Here is a 19,783-nt window from a genome sequence, read left to right as displayed (position 1 = left end):
AACGGATTTGTACCCCAAAAGGAAAATAAATATAGATAGATAGATAGCAGCAGGGACTTTAAATACTGTTTAAGTTTACTTTTTTACGCTGGTTACCTCGATTTGTTTACAAAGTCCTTTTTCACCTATCACACGAACCCAAACCTTAATGTTCGCGTTTCCCTGCTGCTTGGTTTTGCGCTTGTTGCAGCCTACTTCCAGGGGCTAGTAGGCCACACTTTGAAGCTCTCTGGTGCCCTTTTAACTCATCGTAGGAAAATGGGACAAAATCAGGCATACTTCTCAACTCACCCCCTACAACTCCTTAAAATTTTTGCAACACCTTTTGAAACACCCTGTTTATTAATCAGAAATTATTCCATTTAATGTACGAGTACGTCTATTTTTACGAAACTTATGTTAGTCAAATGTGTCGCGATGGTTGATCAAATCTGATTTCAAATTTTATCTAAAGTAAATCCAAATTACACTTAGATCGAGAGTCACGAAACATTTGATTCAATTACAATATTAACTTTATTCCGATTTCGTCCATAATATTTGATTCAAACGAAATTGGATACAAATTAAGCCGCGTTCACACTAGACACTTTATAAACGTTTTAAAACGGTTTCGAAAGATAAAATTAAACATTTTCGATGTCAACTGTATTAATAGGCATACGATAAATACATTTGACACCAAAAGTTTACAATTCCACCTTCGAAACCGTTTTAAAACGTTTCCAAAGTGTCTAGTGTGAACGTGGCTTAAGACGTGTCTGGTTTCGATTTGGATCTTAATTTGGACAATGTATCAAGTTATTTACGTAAGGGAATAGGCGTCACGTGCAAATGTTTTTTTCTACGTCACTAGCTATAGTTATTGAAGATGGAGAGCACGGGCTCCGATCGATAGAAATTTGGGAATTTGAAGTCCACGTGCGAAACGCGCGTGTCTATTAAGTACTAAAAACTAAGCTGAAGATCGTGACGCTTAGGAGCAACAAACACAGCACCCCACACAAGAAAAACGCAACCCGTCAAAAGTCGCACATTTTATTGCGTACAGTTTTCATTGGCTAGACGCTCTAGCGCCTGCTGCCGTCGGAAGGGGAAAATTTGTAAAACGTGCAGCGTAAAGGCTCGTCCAATGAAATTTGTACCCAACACTGCGATAGCGTGTTTAAAGGATAGCTGCGTTCTCCTTGTGTTTGTTGCTCCTAGGTGACGCAGAGAAATACGTTATATTCTTTTAATTTTCTATTGTTTTATTTTATAGAAACATCTATTATTATAAAATTCTTGAATTTATTCGATGTACTTTTTAGTTTAATTCAAACGGTCAATGTAAAATTTGAAATAGTGAATTTAAAGAGTCGTACTATAGTAATCTCCGCGTTTATTTTTTGAAAAGTCCTTTAATAGCGAATTTTTAAAAAATCCCTTCTAATCCGATACTCGCGTGGCTCATTCTGCAATAGCACTGGCAGGCTAGGTTGAAATGTAATCTATTTCTATCAATTCACCTTCAACTAAACACTCGATTAACGCTAAATTTCGGGAAATAAAATCTAGTTAATAGGGGAATCGTCCTTGGAAAGTAACGCTCCGAAAATCGTCCGGCTCATTCTGGCTGGCCTCTCTTCGTCCTCTCGCGTGAACTGCTGGATGCTCTTCTTCTTATACACGATAACAATCATTATGGAAATGGGGATGGCCTGCGTTGCCCGAGATACGCCCGGAGAAGAGGACGAAACAGATTATTCGGTAAAAGGAGACCGAAAGCGAGAAGCTAGGATACGCGTAGGGGGATCGAGAGGATGGAGAGAGAGTGAAAGTGGTGATGGGGAGAGATGGAAGAGGAGAGAGAAGAATTTTTGCTCGCATCTTTCCCGGGAGCGGTCGATCGCGGCTGGAAAATTCTAGTCGAGGTCCACGCTATTTTTCACTTCCGTAAGCTGCCCGATCTTTCGATGGCAGTAATTCCATCGCAGCCTCCCTGATATAATAGAGAGAGAAGCTGAAATATGGGCATCCGTCTCCCCTCCCCCTCCCCCTCCCTTATTCTCTCTTTCCAGTTCCGAATTTCTCTCAATATTTCAACGGGATAAATCCTTCCCGAAAACGACTGGAACTTTAAAAGTTTTATATCGGTTGTATTTTATACGCGATGCTTTGGCACACTCAAAATCTGAGGCGAGCAACCCATAACGATATCCACCCTGTACGATTTGCACTCTCCCCCCCCCCCCCCCGCGGAATGGGGCTTGAAAATGTACTGGATTTTTATAGGAGTGCGTCAAGTGGTTTGGGGTAGGAACCGCTCTGTCTGAGACTACTCGCTCACCGCATACTGTTACCCTGTTTGCAATGTTAAACAGGGGGTTTCAAAAGGTTATGCAAACATTTTAAGCAGTTGTAGGGGGTGAGTTGAGAGGTATGCCTGTGTTTTTCCCATTTAACTACGATGAGTTAAAAGAGCGCCAGAGAGCTTCAAAGTGTGGCCTACTAGCCCCTGGAAGCAGGAGGCAACAAGCGCAAAACCAAGCAGTAGGGACTTTAAATACTGTTTAAGTTTGCTTTTATACCTCGATTTGTTTAGTCCTTTTTTACCTATCACACGAACCCAAACCTTAATGTGCGCATTTCCCTGCTGCTTGGTTTTGCGCTTGTTGTAGCCTCTTTCCACACTTTGAAGCTCTCTGGCACTCTTTCAACTCATCGTAGGAAAATGGGGGAAAAACAGGCATACTTCTCAACTAACACCCTGTATAAGATAATCGGTAGTAATTGAAAGATTGACTTTTGAATGCATCAAATCCAGTTGAATTTAAACTTTTTGGAATCGTATTTAATAAATTTGTCCGGAAATTGGGGAAGTATTTAGTAAAATCAATGCTAAATATGGTCAGAAAGTCTTAAATCTTAGATCGACTAAGCTGGACGAGACAAGTCTTAGTCAAACAGTTTTTTCAATATTTTGCTTACATATTTGTTTACGATGACTTTATCAAAACGTGTACTCCACCACGATAAAACTTACTTCGCCAATTTTTTATTCTTAAAACAAAACCAAAGTGTTTTCTATAAATGTTATTGCTTTCTATTACTAAAGTATAAAAGATTTTAATTTAAAAAACGATAAATTCTTATTATTTTTTATCAAATGGGTATCAAAATCCTGCCCAGAAGTCTCCAGAAAAGGGAATTTGTTAACGTGTCAACCACGCGGTCACTTCCAGATCTTCTGCCCTCATTTACTTTTACGATTCCATAAATTTTCGTTCCGAATGTAATAAGAACGCAACCTACCATTTGGCCCCCCATTCTGCCGCCCCCTCTCCAATGGACGGCTTAAAAGATTTAACTGATGTAAAATTTTCCTCTTCCCTGAAGTCCGAGCTCGTGTATCGTTAAAACTGCAGCCCCGGAGAAGAGCTTTCTAGGAGAGGAAGACTATTTCCGAGGTTGGCGCGAGTCGGTGGACTTTTAGACCGTAAATTTCATTGATTTGATCTGAGTCGGACGTTGATGGCGTTGTATACTCTTTCACTCACTGTCCTTGGCCTACCCTCGCCAAATATAACGGCCGAAATGAGAAGGCTCGTATCTTCAGTCGCCGGACGGACGGTCAATTTAACGCCGAGGAGCCATTATCTCCGCTTGTCATAATTCCATTGGTCTATTTTTGGCCTACCAGCGCCTGTGGAAGTGCTCCACCCGCAGTACTCGGGTGTACTAGGAGAAGTACCAGGGCTGGACCACGGCTGAGGCTTCCACCCTGTATTTAAAATGAGCCGCGTTGTATCAATTCTATCGTGATAAAACTTAGATTTCGGCATGATTTTCGGGAATTGTTTGTTGCAGTGGCCCGTTAGCCGTAAATAATTATAATTTGTAATATTTTATTCCCCGGATTTGAGAAACGTAGAAATAGTAAACCCAAATTAATATTTATGTCGGGAAATAACTTCGATTTAAAATTGGATAAAATACAAAACGTTTAATGGCAAAATGGAGCACACATCTGTCTATACAGCATGTTATTGAGTCTGCTGTGCGACTATAAAAACCAAAAGGCTCTCACGCCCAGCATAATAAGTCGCTAGATGACTTCGGCCTAAGGTGGTGCCTTGGGTATTAGCCTAGCTGATTATTATTATTATTATTATTATTAAAGTTCAAAATTCCGAAACCGGGAATAGCTATAAATAATCAAAGGTCCGACGTCAGCGAAGCGATTCCGCTAGGAGGTCCGCAAAACAAAATACAAGGTTAAAAGAAAAATATGGCTTAAATGTTTATTTTTTGGTTTTTAATATCCAACACCCGGCTCAAGACATTTTTTTACTAAATTACACCACGTCTATTAGACTATTACCCTTCTTAATTACGAAAGCCATAAGGCTGACTAGGCTGAAGCCTAGTAGCCCATCTAGAGCAGGGGCCAAGTGGGCGCCCATGTAACAAGGAGGAGGGGATTTTGAGGGGCTTAAAGAATCTCGAAGCCTAGGAATAAGGCACTGTAGTTCAGCTAAAGCATGTGGAGGATAAATACGTTAATATCTTTGGTTTTAATTGCGAGTGGAAACAGTTGAAGCTAGTTGAAGTTAGTCTATTGGGTCTATTTCCATGGTAACAGTTAATCTAAGAAGTTGGCATTCCAACAATATAACTTATTTTCGCCGCGTAAAGTTTCCATCGTAAAACCTCGAGAGTAAGAAACAACCTAAATCTGCCTAGAATCCCAGTCTACAAAACGACTTTATAGTGTAATAAAACTAGCGACTGTTTTTAACAATGTTCCATCGTAAAAGGAAATACGTGGAATAATAAAATTTATATCTTTCGTCTACTTATTTAAATGGTTACGGCGGGGGCTGATTCCTGCCGACAGGGGCCATTTAGGTCCCCTTCCTGACGAACTTTGATTTGGTCGGCCGTTCTTATTCGATTGGACTTTTGTTTACGATGTCGCGCTGCAATCCCGAGATGTCGTGGCCATTTAGAGGGAAATCGGCCTCTCCGGCTCTTCGTTTTCCTTTTATCTTTATGCAAATTAGTCAGCTTCTCTCCCTTATTCAAATGAGCCTCCATCCTCCATCCTTCATCCCTTTTCCTGTGATTTCTAATTTCTCGTAATATACATAATCTTAAAAGCGGACTAGAGTCTAAGACTGATAGCTAATGCGTATCTTTATATATTTATATTTTACTTTAACAATTTTGTTTCCCTTTATTTTTATAGGAGAATCTCGTATTTGAGAAGGAAGGTATCTACGCCCTACATTTGAACGTGACTGTTGGAAGGAAAACTTTGATTCGCAACTTTACGCTGGTGAGAATTTGTTACATTCTTCGATAGTTCTAGAAACTTTATTTTAAAGTTAATTTTTGTCTGTATTATCTAGGCTTAAGTTTTTTTTATTTTGAGGTTAGAGGAATAACCAAAAATGTGCTAGGTTAAGAGATAATGTGTGCACTATGTTTGCTTCGTGATTCCCTGAAGAAAAACCACGCCCCTTTGCTTTTTTTCTAGCGTAATATTTCCCCTTGCAGTCTTAGTTGTACTATAATAGTTGTAGTTACATACTAAAGGATTCCCTGAAGAAAAACCACGCCCCTTTGCCTTTTTTCTAGCGTAATATTTCCCCTTGCAGTCTTAGTTGTACAATAATAGTTGTAGTTACATACTAAAGGATTCCCTGAAGAAAAACCACGCCCCTTTGCCTTTTTTCTAGCGTAATATTTCCCCTTGCAGTCTTAGTTGTACAATAATAGTTGTAGTTACATACTAAAGGATTCCCTGAAGAAAAACCACGCCCCTTTGCCTTTTTTCTAGCGTAATATTTCCCCTTGCAGGCTTAGTTGTACAATAATAGTTGTAGTCACATACTAAAGGATTCCCTGAAGAAAAACCACGCCCCTTTGCCTTTTTTCTAGCGTAATATTTCCCCTTGCAGGCTTAGTTGTACAATAATAGTTGTAGTCACATACTAAAGGATTCCCTGAAGAAAAACCACGCCCCTTTGCTTTTTTTCTAGCGTAATATTTCCCCTTGCAGTCTTAGTTGTACAATAATAGTTGTAGACACATACTAAAGGATTCCCTGAAGAAAAACCACGCCCCTTTGCTTTTTTTCTAGCGTAATATTTCCCCTTGCAGTCTTAGTTGTACAATAATAGTTGTAGTTACATACTAAAGGATTCCCTGAAGAAAAACCACGCCCCTTTGCTTTTTTTCTAGCGTAATATTTCCCCTTGCAGGCTTAGTTGTACAATAATAGTTGTAGTCACATACTAAATGATTCCCTGAAGAAAAACCACGCCCTTTTGCTTTTTTCTAGCGTAATATTTCCCCTTGCAGGCTTAGTTGTACGATAATAGTTGTAGTCAAATACTAAAGGATTCCCCGAAGAAAAACCACGCCCCTTTGCCTTTATCTAGCGTAATATTTCCCCTTCCTGGGAATAATATAGTTGTAGTCACATATTATCCGCTATCTTGATTACATTCTTGGTGTAACTTGACGGAAAATCTTTTATATCAGCTTGAAGATAGTATTAATTTAAAAAACCGTAATCTTAACGTGAAAATGCTGAATGATTTTAGATCTCGTGGATAATTTTAGGGCCACTGAAACGTTCAATTCGATAGATGAAATCCGTTCTAGAAAATCACCGTCGTTTAAGTAAATATTTATCTACTAAAATCGACGATGACAAACTTTACCCCGCACGCCCAGTTGTTGGTTTCATATTTTCAATCTCGATCTTATGGATGACCGGATAGGGATTATTTTTCTCGGGCGCGAACAATAGAGAGAGATGACTGGGATGAGAGGACCGGAGGAAAAAAGTGTCACTCATCTTGCCTTTTGGATCAAATACAAGCAGTCATTAATTTTAAAGAAATCTCGGTTCGTAATTTCGTTGGCGCGTCCCCGCGAGAGAGACAGAGAGAGATAGTTGAGAAACGGGATGAGTGATGTTGTAGGTTACCGGGGTGTGGTTGGCAATGGTCGATTTCTCGGGTACAATGGAAGCGGGCTCACCCGCCAGCGTCAAATAGCTTTTGATTGACGAGCCCGCCGTTCTTTCAGCCTGCGATGTTCTCTTCTCCTACCGAACGTCTTTTCAAGAAACTCTCCTTTCCACGAAACTCGAATACTCTTTCACTGCCAAAAAGAAAATTTTTGTCTCTACATCACGTTTTGTCGCTCGGTATCGGTTTTCCCGGGCTATCCGAGAAAGCTTCGCTATAGAGATAAAAAGAATTTTGGAATAAATTGAAAAATCAAACCCGACAAGTTGGAGTTTATTGAAGGTCTTGGATAAAGTTAACGTGTTTTTGTTCCGAAGAATTGAATTTAGCAAAAAAGTTGAGAATATATATTCTTATAGACAATAAGTTGATAATTGTCAAGTTCTTTTAAATTAAAACATATTATTTTAAATTTGTTTGCTAAACTCTTTGTTTGTTGGTTTTAACTTATATATATTTTAAAAATCTTATCAAGTTCTTGTATTTTAAACCATATTATCAGAAGTAAATGAACCGAAGTTATTTGAATAGCACTCAGAATTGGAGGGCGTTTTCTTTATGAAAATGATGAAAATCGAGTCAAATAAAAGCTAATTTCCATCCCTTGTATTTTGACGCGATAAATTGCACTTGGGAATTGTCGGTATAGCTATTTCTATGTATAAAAAATGGTTTCATAAAAACAGTAACGTTTTTTTCGGCCTAGAAGCGCGCAAAATTTCTAATTCGAGGTCAAAATGTAACTTCATAAGGAAAACGCCTCCAACATGGGGAGTACAGAAATCTGATAACTTCGGTTCATTTACTTCTGATATTATTTATTTAAACTTTATTTGGTAATCTCTTGTTTGTTTTTTTTTACATTTAAAAAAATATAAGTTATCTTTTTTTTTTAAATAATTTGTTATTTGTGTTGGTATAATCTTGGTAACCACCGCCAATAGGTTTTTCCAGAGTTTCCCAACCAAGGCTTAGTATGTGACGTTTAAATAATGAAAAATTTACTTCGTATTTTTTTTAAATCCATATTTTACCAACTTAATCAAGCGGCTACCCTTCTATGGGCTTAAAAAAATCTAGGGCACTACATTTCGGCGCGCATAAATAACCATCCGCCATCAAGGGAGATAAATCGTTAGAGAGAAGAGTGTGATAGAAAAGGCTTTTTTTGAGGGGGTTCGGCCCCTCACTACTCTTTTTTATTTTTAAAAGGGGGGATAGGCCATTTAATATTCCATAACCCAATTTGATCGTAACTTTACCCCATTGGCTTAATAACGCGGATAAAAAAATATCGCTGAAAAAATCTGATGGTGGAGGCGCCTTCCCCGCTAACCATCTCTCCATCTCTAGCCCGCGCTGGTCGACAGTAAGTCGAAAGGATTGGAAAGGGTAAAATCGGCGTTGGTGTAAACTCGATTCCGTAAACCTTCGACTAGGGTGTAGCGTAAGCCTCGGCACGACTCCAGAAAGGCAATTCAATTTGCGCGATCAATAAAAATTTCGTTGTCCGGGCCCGTAGAAAGTAGCCCGAAGAAATTCTATTGAAGGGCCTCGCCTATTATTAGAACCAACAGAAACTAAGACTTAACTGAGCGCGCTGAATGCTCCCTTCTCGAAAAACGGAGCGAGTTAAAATATGAGAATTTTCATATCCCTCTCCCGTATTTATCTAGGACTATTGGTCGTAACTGTACTCGAGCCTTTTTACCATAATATTAGGTTCCGAATTTTACGATATTCGCTATATAAAAAATATATATATTTTATAAGGGGTAGTCGCCGTCGAGTGGGGCTTCTGCTTCTTATACGACATTTTCTTTCGATTTTGACTATGATATGGAAAATAGATCCATAAAGTTAGTTGGTTGTAAAACGGTCCCTGAGTAGATAGCTTTATACCGGTTCGTATAGAACCTTGGTATTCTGGAAAATCTGGATAAGTTTGCGGGGAAGAATTCAGTTAAATAGTCTCTTAAAACCGAACTACGCATTTACCACTCACTAGGTTGCGTAAAATGAAGAGTATTTCTAATTTGTAATATGGTTTTTGTAAGTTATTTCACCTAAAAAAGGCCTGGAATATTACCAAAATAGATCAGGTATATTTTTAGAGATTTATCAAGGATAACCTGAAAAAATTTGGGTTTAGAAAATTTACTACGAATCCTATTTAAAACCAAACCGTGTTGTAATTGGTAAAAAGATGGAGCCACTTAATGAAACGCGTTTAATTATAAAGGTTAACATATGTTAATTATTCGGTAAATATTTCATTTTTAATAGTGCCGTGTTAAAAATGAACACATTTCAGGAAGGTTACCTTAGTGATATACTAGAAATTGTCTTCCTCATTGGCGTCCCAAAGAATCCCAATTTCAAGCCGGAAGTTAAATATTAAAACAAGGTTGCCGCAGTACCTAGTAAACCTGAAACTCCTGGAAAAGTCAGGGAATTAGAAAACGGGTCTAAAAATCAGGGAAATGTCAGGCATTTTAATTTTGGTTGCATATAGTTTCTAAAAATTGTAAAATTTTGGCATAAACTAAGTCAAGGAAAATCCACAGAATGAGGGAAAAAGCTAGGGGCAGATCACTTTGTTATAGGGTGACCTAATAATCATGATTAAAAATTTAATCAAGATATAATCATTTTTAATCTTTGTACAGCCAAAGCTACAGATTTAATTTTAATCTAATCTAATTATGATTTAATCATTTTTAATCTTTCTGCAGCCAAACCTACAGATTTAATTTTCATCTAATCTAATCAGGATTTAATCATTTTTAATCTTTGTACAACCAAAGTTACATATTTAATTTTAATCTAATCTAATCATGATTTAATCATACGAGGGTATCCTAATAATCATTGGAGTGAGCTGCTCAACGGGAAAAACCTGTACAATTTTGGCAAATAGAAAATCTGTATTAAAGTTATAAAATTTTGTAAAACCTCCAGAAATAGCTAGTAAAAGTAAGCGTATTTGAATATGTAATAACTGTGGCAACCCTGTAAAAACGAAAGGTTATAAGGTTTTTTTGTGCCATACATAGTACACCCTTTAGGATCAGGGCGGCTCCTTAAAGGAGCGCAGCATTACAATAAAATAGTAATAATAAAATCATAATATAATAATTGTAATATAATATAATATAATAATAATATAAAAATAATAATAATATAATAATATAATAATAATAATATAAAAATAATATAATATAATATAATGATATTATAATAATATAATAATAGTATAATAGTATTATAATAAAAGTAATATAATAAAAATAATATAATAAAAATAATATAATAAAAATAATATAATAAAAATAATATAATAAAAATAATATAATAAAAATAATATGATAAAAATAATATAATAAAAATAATATAATAAAAATAATATAATAAAAATAATATAATAAAAATAATATAATAAAAATAATATAATAAAAATAATAAATACATACAATACACTGTATGAAAGGAGTTCCTCAAGTTAATAGCATGAGCTTAGTGAAATGCAAAGGAAATTAAATACGTTAAATGATTAAAACTGTAAATACAATATAAATTTAAAATTACAATTAAAAATAAAAATAGAGAATAACCTTGAATCCAATTAGTGTAGTTAACCATATTGGTGACCCCCTAAAAATCATGGTATTAGAATTAGATTCAGGTAGGAGACTGGAAAAAAAGATGGCGTCCCCCATTCGAAACAGCCGCGAAAGAGGTATAAGTAAGAGATGCAGTTTTCAAATCCCTTTCTTCATCACTCCAACGAGTCTTTGGTTTTTATCGTCTTTCATTTGGAATCCCAGATATTCGAAACCGCTAAAGGAACACTCCAATTAATCTCTTCAGCCAAAAATAGTCTCCGGGCTAAGTTCAAAAGAGCGGGGGAATACCCTTCAATTGGCCGAACCCTTTTTCTCTCTGGTCCTGGCCTCTGACTCGTTCCCTCCCCCACCACGTCGCTTTTTCTTAAAAAGTTCTCTCGGAAATTGAATTACAGCTCTCGATGGCGGCCGACCTTCTTTCCATCTCTTCCTTTGACATCCTCTCAAGATATTATTCTGGTTTTGGCCTCGCATCCACCGTCACTAATGGCATTAAAAAAATCACTGCTGGCGTTCCTCCTTTTCTTAATGGCAAGACAATTTGGCACACAAAGTCTCCCCTGAAACGGAAATGACGTAATTTAGTTTGTTTATGGTGCGGTGGCGGAGTGGTTAGCACTTTCACCTCGCAGCAAGAGGAGCCGGGTTCGATCCCAGCTTGTGGCACTGGGTGAAAACTCGGAACAACTCCTTCTGCGTTGAGTTTGCAAGTTCTCTCCCCACTGGTTTAAGGGGTTTCCCCCGAGCTCTTTCGGTTTCCCCTTCCATAAAAACATGTTGAGGTTAACGGTAATAGTTAGTGTAGGGAGCTGTTGGCTCGGTCGCGTGGCATGCAGGGCTGGCCACCACCCTCCTACGCATTGTAACCCGGCCACCTGAATTAAAGGCTTCAAAAGTCGCTTGATGACTTAGGCCTAAGGTGGTGCATTGGTCATTAGCCTAGCTGATTATAATTATTATTATATTATTATTATTAATTTCTTAAGGAAATGAAATATATTTCGATCCCATCTTGGGGCACTGGGTGAAAACTCGGAACCACTCCTTCTGCGTTGAGTTTGCAAGTTCTCTCCCCATAAAAACTTGTTGAGGTTAACGGTAATAGTTAGTGTAGGGAGCTGTTAGCTCGCGTGGAAAGAAGGGCTTGCCACCACCCTCCTACGCATTGTAACCCGGCCACCTGAATTAATGGCTTTAAAAGTCCCTTGATGACTTAGGCCTAAGGTGGTGCCTTGGGTATTAGCCTAGCTGATTATTATTGCGGTATAAACGATTTAAGTGAATTTATTTCAACGTGGTTATATTTATAAATTATATTAAAGTGTACAAGAAACCCATTGCTTAACAATTTATAATTTAAAGTGAAACCTGGTGAATGATTAGTACTAGAATCTGGACATAGATGGGGTAACTATTCACTAAGGTTTGGTCTGTATTGACTTGCTAGGATGAATTAAATTATGAACGTTTCTATAGGCTCAGCTTTTAAATGATTTATCGTAAAGTAAAATATAATGATTAGGACATGTTTATAAGTGTTGAAAGTGTTAAGGGTAATATCATATATGCATCGAAAAAAGTTTCACAGTATAATATAAGATATTTTATGAAACAAAACACAAACTGATTCAAATCTCATATCGATTTAATGAAACACCGAACAACTACTGCGTTTTGAATTTTTTGACGACAAATTACTGTTATTTTACTCTTTGCCCTTATATGAACTTTCAAATGAAAAATGGCTTTCAATTTTTATTAAAAATTAATTGATTTAACTTACCCTAACTTTAATTATATAATAATTTCATCTTTGTAATATTTAATATTTACTTCATAATCTCTTAAAATTTAGACTTAACCCAACAATTGATTTGGATAAGTTGTAAATAATATCCAATCAAAAATATTATTATAAAATTATAATTAGAAAATTTAATAAAAAAGCTTTTAAAGAAATACTCCAAATGACCATGTATTAAATATAGCCTTCTAGTTGGATTTTCCTCATTGTTGGAATACAAAACCTGTATATTTGAACTATCTATTTTTAGTTTATTTTCGAAAATGAAACGTAAGCTATAAAAATATCTCTGAAGAAGAAATCGACTTGTCATTAACTGGACTTCTTCGAAGTAGAAGCCGCGGAGCCATATCCCAATCAAATTTGCGTCATGTCCCAAATGAGTCGTACGTCCTGTAAGCCCGGCTCTAAGAGGATTTTACTCGAAAGAGAAACCCTAGTAGCGTAGCCGTTGTTATATACCTTTTTCCGGTATTAGCGGGGACTAGCAAAATTCTTTTTACGCGGACGCTACGCCAGCGAGTAACTTAGATGGAAATAAAAAAAAACTAAAAAAAAGCTAAAATAAAATTTGGCTGCAGGAAGAACGAGCCGGTTGTACCGTCGCGGAGGCTACCCGGAATATAACATCGCGAGGTTTTTATGTTTATTATGGTTTAAAACTTTACGCGCGGCTTGAGAATAAAAGAGCGAGGGAGTCCTGGCGCATTAACATTTTTTATTATTTAATACTATCTAATGGAGGACGGGAAGAATGTTCCCGTTCATCCTGTTACAACTGCCGACGGGGGCTGCTAGAGAGAGAGAGAGTTTACTTTGAAAATTTTATACTGGCGCGCTTGCTTGAAGACTTTCTTTAAGTGCATTAAAAACTCGGCGCCCATTAAACATATGCTCTTTTTTTCTGACCCCCTTTAAAAGCATCAAACTGAATTTTTTATTTTCGGAATCATCGAACTATTTTACCGTCTTTTTACATGCAATGGATACTCTTACAACGAAATGGCGTTTTATAAAATTTAGGATATGTGATGTTAGAAATGTCTCCAAATCTCTTGAACGCTTGGGTTGAAGGTTATACTTATTCACTAAGGAGAACATTGAGAAAAGGACCCCATAATTTACGTAATCACCACAATTTTAATAAAGTTTCCATTATGCGTTAGCATGGATATTTTAAAAATACGTCCAAAATGTGTCATCTCGAAAATTGGAAAAATTATTCCAATATGCGTCATTTGGAAAATTGGAAAAATTATTACAATATGCGTCATCTCGGAAATTGGAAAAATTATTCCAATATGCGTCATCTCGAAAATAGGAAAAATTATTCCAATATGCATCATCTCGAAAATTGGAAAAATGATTCCAATATGCGTCATCTGGAAAATTGGAAAAATGATTCCAATATGCGTCATCTCGAAAATTGGAAAAATGATTCCAATATGCGTCATCTCGAAAATTGGAAAAAATATTCCAATATGCGTCATCTCGAAAATTGGAAAAATTATTCCAATATGCGTCATCTCGAAAATTGGAAAAATTATTCCAATATGCGTCATCTCGAAAATTGGAAAAATTATTCCAATATGCGTCATCTCGAAAATTGGAAAAATTATTCCAATATGCGTCATCTGGAAAATTGGAAAAATTATTCCAATATGCGTCATCTGGAAAATTGGAAAAATTATTCCAATATGCGTCATCTCGAAAATTGGAAAAATTATTCCAATATGCGTCATCTCGAAAATTAGAAAAATTATTCCATATTTGAGTAATTTCGAAAACTGAAGAATGTTTTAAAAATGCGTCACCTCGAAAAGGTTTTAAAATTGTTTCCGAAATACGTCATGAAAAATGGGCACAAAATTGATGCACAAAGTCCGTCAAAGGAAAATTCAGCAGAAAGTGTCATGGAAAAAAAATATATAAATGCGTCAAACAAGCTAGGTCGTTAATTGACAAAATGCGTCATAACACGTCATGGTTAAAATTTGAAAATGCACCTAAAAGCAACAAATGTGTTTTTCACTTATGGGACGCTTGACTTCGAATTCAATCCATTTCAAAAAAGAAAATTTTGATTTGTTGTGGACATCCTGAGTGGTATATTTTTTATATAAAAGAATAAATCCTAATTGAGGGTCTGCCTAAGAATCGATCGTACGTCAGCTTACTTGAAATCTCTAGTCTACTTGAAAGTTCGCCGGTACAGAATAATGGTGTCCAGGCAATTTAACGTCGAGGATGGAAACCTTCTTTTTTATAGTGTTGTCTCCGTATGGATCGAACAACCGGAGAACTAGAATCCCTCCCTTCCCCGGTAATTCAATCTCGAAAAACGAAGAGAGCGGAAAAAGTACACCTTTTTCTCTCGGAGCTCCCCCTATCCGAACTTTGAATTTCCCCGTTCCTAATCCAAACAATTAAGACACCAATTAGTGTCCCGGGTCCCGAACGGATGGCCAGGGTAAACGTATTTAGAGAACGAGGAAAAAACTTTACCCTATCACCATCGCTTATCTCTTTTATGGACGACTATAAGGTACTAGCAGAGGTTAGACGTAATAGGAATTATGTTTATTTCGCTACGTAGAAAGTATTTTTATATTTAGCTGACTAAATAATATTTTATCCTCCAGAAATATCCAAATATTTTAGTCTTGCCGCGATATTTGAATCTACCACACTCATTATCAAACTTAGGCTTAAATAGAAATCAACTGATTTCTAGAGGTGTGCAAATACCATTTTGTGGGGATCGAATCGAATATCAAATATTTTTTTTCAAGACACGTCAAATACCAAATCGAATATTTATAACGTCAAATAATCTGGTCGAATATTTTTAGAGAAAAATTTTAAGCCAGTTAACTGATCAAATACGAAAAAGTATTTCGAATACCAAAAAATTCGACGTATTTGGTTTTGAAATAACCAAATAGTTTGCATATTTGTCAAAAACTAAAAAGTAATTGAAATCACTGTTCATTTTACTTGCAATAGTAAAATACTAAACCAAATGTATAATATATATTTTATTTTAGTTAAATTTAAACTATAAAACAAAACTTTTTCAAAGAAAACTTTTACAAACAATATTTAAAATTCACATTTTTAAAGTTTAACTACCCCAACGTTCTCCTCTGATGGCCTCGAAACTCAACAAATTAGAAAAAGACCCGCGGTTATTCGACCAGTTTGCAAACTATTTGAAAATACCAAATACCTTTTTCTTATCTTTTCGAATATTCGACTATTTGATCAAGAAAAACAAATATTCGCGAACTTTCCCAAGTGCTATTCGATTTGGTATTCGATCGAATTATTTGGTCTAACCAAATATTTTGCACACCCCTACCGATTTCATTGGCTGTTTTTTAACTATCTAAATGTTCGAATTAATGCGTAATTAGACCAGTTTCGTGAAGAACATAATAAGTGAATAATGATTATATTTTTTAAATCCATTTAATGGTTAGTTTATCTTCCCGATGAACGTCTTCCATTTTTCTACGGCGGCAACAAATTAATTTATAAATACGGGTTACCTCAGCATTCAACGTAGTTTAAAATCCAAATGTGTCCATAAATAATTTCCTGGTATTAGATTGTACGAAACGGTATGAGAATATTCCATTGAAAAATTCCTAACGTGTTTTTTTTTAAATGTTGGTAACGCCATAGTTTTCATCTCCCATATTCTTATATGAAACAAAGCAAAAACAACGAAAAAAAATGGGCGTTGGTTTTTGGAACAAGTTTTTGTTTGAAGCCTCGAATAAATAAAACCTTTGGCTTTCTTTTACTTAAAGAAAACGCCGAAAAGTTAAAATAATCCGTATATTTTGAAATTCTTCTTTCTCCGTGTATAGCGGCTTTTTCTCGCGGAGGCATGTTTTCCGCGAAGCCCACTCAAAACCGTACACGTTTCCTTCATAAATCCTTCCGTATATTTTCAGCAAATAACCGTATTCTCTATCTACCTGCCAAAAATCCCGATTTGAGCCCTCGCGTTGTGTTGCCTCCTTTCGTCGATAGAGGGCCTTCCCTCCCCGTAATCTCTGCGCCCCCCCCCCCCCCCGCCCATCTTCAATACGAGATAGACGGGCTGAATTTTTAGTCGTCTTCTATATCAATTCCAACCTCGTTCTTTTCCATTCTTATTCCGTTTTCGTTTATATTTCCAGACTCGCGTTCTCGGTTTTTTCTCTCTCTCTCCTTCGAATCGAGACTATAGTTTTTTAGGAATGAAGGTGGGCTTCTATTTTCTCCATACTTACGAATTGTCGGATGCGCCCGACTCTAGTTTCTGTTGGAAGGTATTACAATCGTGTGGATAGTTTCCTTACGCCGTGTTAAAGGGATAGTTTCCTTACGGCGTGTTAAAGGGATAGTTTCCTTACGGCGTGTTAAAGGGATAGTTTCCTTACGCCGTGTTAAAGGGATAGTTTCCTTACGGCGTGTTAAAGGGATAGTTTCCTTACGCCGTGTTAAAGGGATAGTTTCCTTACGGCGTGTTAAAGGGATAGTTTTCTTACGGCGTGTTAAAGGGATAGTTTCCTTACGGCGTGTTAAAGGGATAGTTTCCTTACGCCGTGTTAAAGGGATAGTTTCCTTACGCCGTGTTAAAGGGATAGTTTCCTTACGGCGTGTTAAAGGGATAGTTTTCTTACGGCGTGTTAAAGGGATAGTTTCCTTACGGCGTGTTAAAGGGATAGTTTCCTTACGCCGTGTTAAAGGGATAGTTTCCTTACGGCGTGTTAAAGGGATAGTTTCCTTACGCCGTGTTAAAGGGATAGTTTCCTTACGCCGTGTTAAAGGGATAGTTTCCTTACGGCGTGTTAAAGGGATAGTTTCCTTACGCCGTGTTAAAGGGATAGTTTCCTTACGGCGTGTTAAAGGGATAGTTTCCTTACGCCGTGTTAAAGGGATAGTTTCCTTACGCCGTGTTAAAGGGATAGTTTCCTTACGGCGTGTTAAAGGGATAGTTTCCTTACGCCGTGTTAAAGGGATAGTTTCCTTACGCCGTGTTAAAGGGATAGTTTCCTTACGGCGTGTTAAAGGGATAGTTTCCTTACGCCGTGTTAAAGGGATAGTTTCCTTACGGCGTGTTAAAGGGATAGTTTCCTTACGCCGTGTTAAAGGGATAGTTTTCTTACGCCGTGTTAAAGGGATAGTTTCCTTACGGCGTGTTAAAGGGATAGTTTTCTTACGGCGTGTTAAAGGGATAGTTTTCTTACGGCGTGTTAAAGGGATAGTTTCCTTACGGCGTGTTAAAGGGATAGTTTCCTTACGGCGTGTTAAAGGGATAGTTTCCTTACGGCGTGTTAAAGGGATAGTTTCCTTACGCCGTGTTAAAGGGATAGTTTCCTTACGCCGTGTTAAAGGGATAGTTTCCTTACGGCGTGTTAAAGGGATAGTTTCCTTACGCCGTGTTAAAGGGATAGTTTCCTTACGCCGTGTTAAAGGGATAGTTTCCTTACGGCGTGTTAAAGGGATAGTTTCCTTACGCCGTGTTAAAGGGATAGTTTCCTTACGGCGTGTTAAAGGGATAGTTTCCTTACGCCGTGTTAAAGGGATAGTTTTCTTACGCCGTGTTAAAGGGATAGTTTCCTTACGGCGTGTTAAAGGGATAGTTTTCTTACGGCGTGTTAAAGGGATAGTTTTCTTACGGCGTGTTAAAGGGATAGTTTCCTTACGGCGTGTTAAAGGGATAGTTTCCTTACGGCGTGTTAAAGGGATAGTTTCCTTACGGCGTGTTAAAGGGATAGTTTCCTTACGGCGTATTAAAGGGATAGTTTCCTTACGGCGTGTTAAAGGGATAGTTTCCTTACGGCGTATTAAAGGGATAGTTTCCTTACGGCGTGTTAAAGGGATAGTTTCCTTACGGCGTATTAAAGGGATAGTTTTCTTACGGCGTGTTAAAGGGATAGTTTTCTTACGGCGTGTTAAAGGGATAGTTTCCTTACGGCGTGTTAAAGGGATAGTTTCCTTACGCCGTGTTAAAGGGATAGTTTCCTTACGGCGTGTTAAAGGGATAGTTTCCTTACGGCGTATTAAAGGGATAGTTTCCTTACGGCGTGTTAAAGGGATAGTTTCCTTACGGCGTGTTAAAGGGATAGTTTCCTTACGGCGTGTTAAAGGGATAGTTTCCTTACGGCGTGTTAAAGGGATAGTTTCCTTACGGCGTATTAAAGGGATAGTTTCCTTACGGCGTATTAAAGGGATAGTTTCCTTACGGCGTATTAAAGGGATAGTTTCCTTACGGCGTATTAAAGGGATAGTTTCCTTACGCCGTGTTAAAGGGATAGTTTCCTTACGGCGTGTTAAAGGGATAGTTTCCTTACGGCGTATTAAAGGGATAGTTTCCTTACGGCGTATTAAAGGGATAGTTTCCTTACGGCGTATTAAAGGGATAGTTTCCTTACGGCGTATTAAAGGGATAGTTTCCTTACGGCGTATTAAAGGGATAGTTTCCTTACGGCGTATTAAAGGGATAGTTTCCTTACGGCGTATTAAAGGGATAGTTTCCTTACGGCGTATTAAAGGGATAGTTTCCTTACGGCGTATTAAAGGGATAGTTTCCTTACGGCGTATTAAAGGGATAGTTTCCTTACGGCGTATTAAAGGGATAGTTTCCTTACGGGTTCCGCGGAACACCTTTTGGGAACCGCTGTTCTAGGAAGAATAAAGATCCACATTTCTTATCGATAGCGTAAATTCACCAACAGGTTTAACATAGCGCTAATTACTTTAAAGCCCGTACTAATAATATAATAATCAGCTAGTCTAATACCCAAGGCACCACTTTAGGCCCACGTCCTCTAGCGACTTTTAATGCCTTTAAACAGGTGGCCGGGTTACAATACGTAGGATGGTTGTGGCAAGTTTTTCATTCCACGCGAGCCAACAGCTCCCTACCCTTACTATAACGCGGAAGGAGTGGTTCCGAGTTTTCACCCAGTGCCACAAGCGGTAATTGAACCCGGCTTCTCTTGCTACGAGGCGAAAGTGCTAGCCACTCCTAGTATAGGATTATTCCATTTTTAGAATAATGAGAGTGAGGGGCTGACCACTGTCCGATAGACTGTACACAACACTGATTAAGGTACAGATCAGGTAAAGACTACGCGTAATCTCATGAGTACAGTCAAAGGTACGGGTTTGTACACCGATTACGCGGAGTGACTAGCCCCTCAAACGAGAGTAATAAAGGCGTTCGCGTGAAGTGAAACTTTGTCCTTCCGTGACGGGCTTGTTCTGGTGTTCTTTCCCCCAGTTATTTTATTCTTCCTCTCCTCCTTTTTCGGGGAATGTTTTTGAAG

At 37.5% G+C, this 19,783-nt stretch overlaps 1 protein-coding gene across 2 annotated transcripts in view; it reads left to right on the top strand.

Annotated features, from left to right (window-relative positions):
- LOC149924824 (uncharacterized) overlaps window positions 1-19,783 on the top strand; it is a 557,796-nt gene that overhangs the window by 360,941 nt on the left and 177,072 nt on the right. For both annotated transcript variants that reach the window (XM_090159675.1, XM_090159674.1), the window contains exon 8: window positions 5,231-5,320. In XM_090159675.1, the coding sequence (XP_090015801.1) occupies window positions 5,231-5,320 (90 nt within the window). The remainder of the gene's footprint in view (window positions 1-5,230; window positions 5,321-19,783) is intronic.

Source organism: Leiobunum rupestre, chromosome 10, assembly GCF_980474605.1.
Source record: "Leiobunum rupestre chromosome 10, qqLeiRupe1.1.hap1, whole genome shotgun sequence".
NCBI lineage: Eukaryota > Metazoa > Arthropoda > Arachnida > Opiliones > Sclerosomatidae > Leiobunum > Leiobunum rupestre.
The sequence above is the reverse complement of the archived record's forward strand: the minus strand, read 5'-3'. Positions and strand labels throughout refer to the sequence as shown.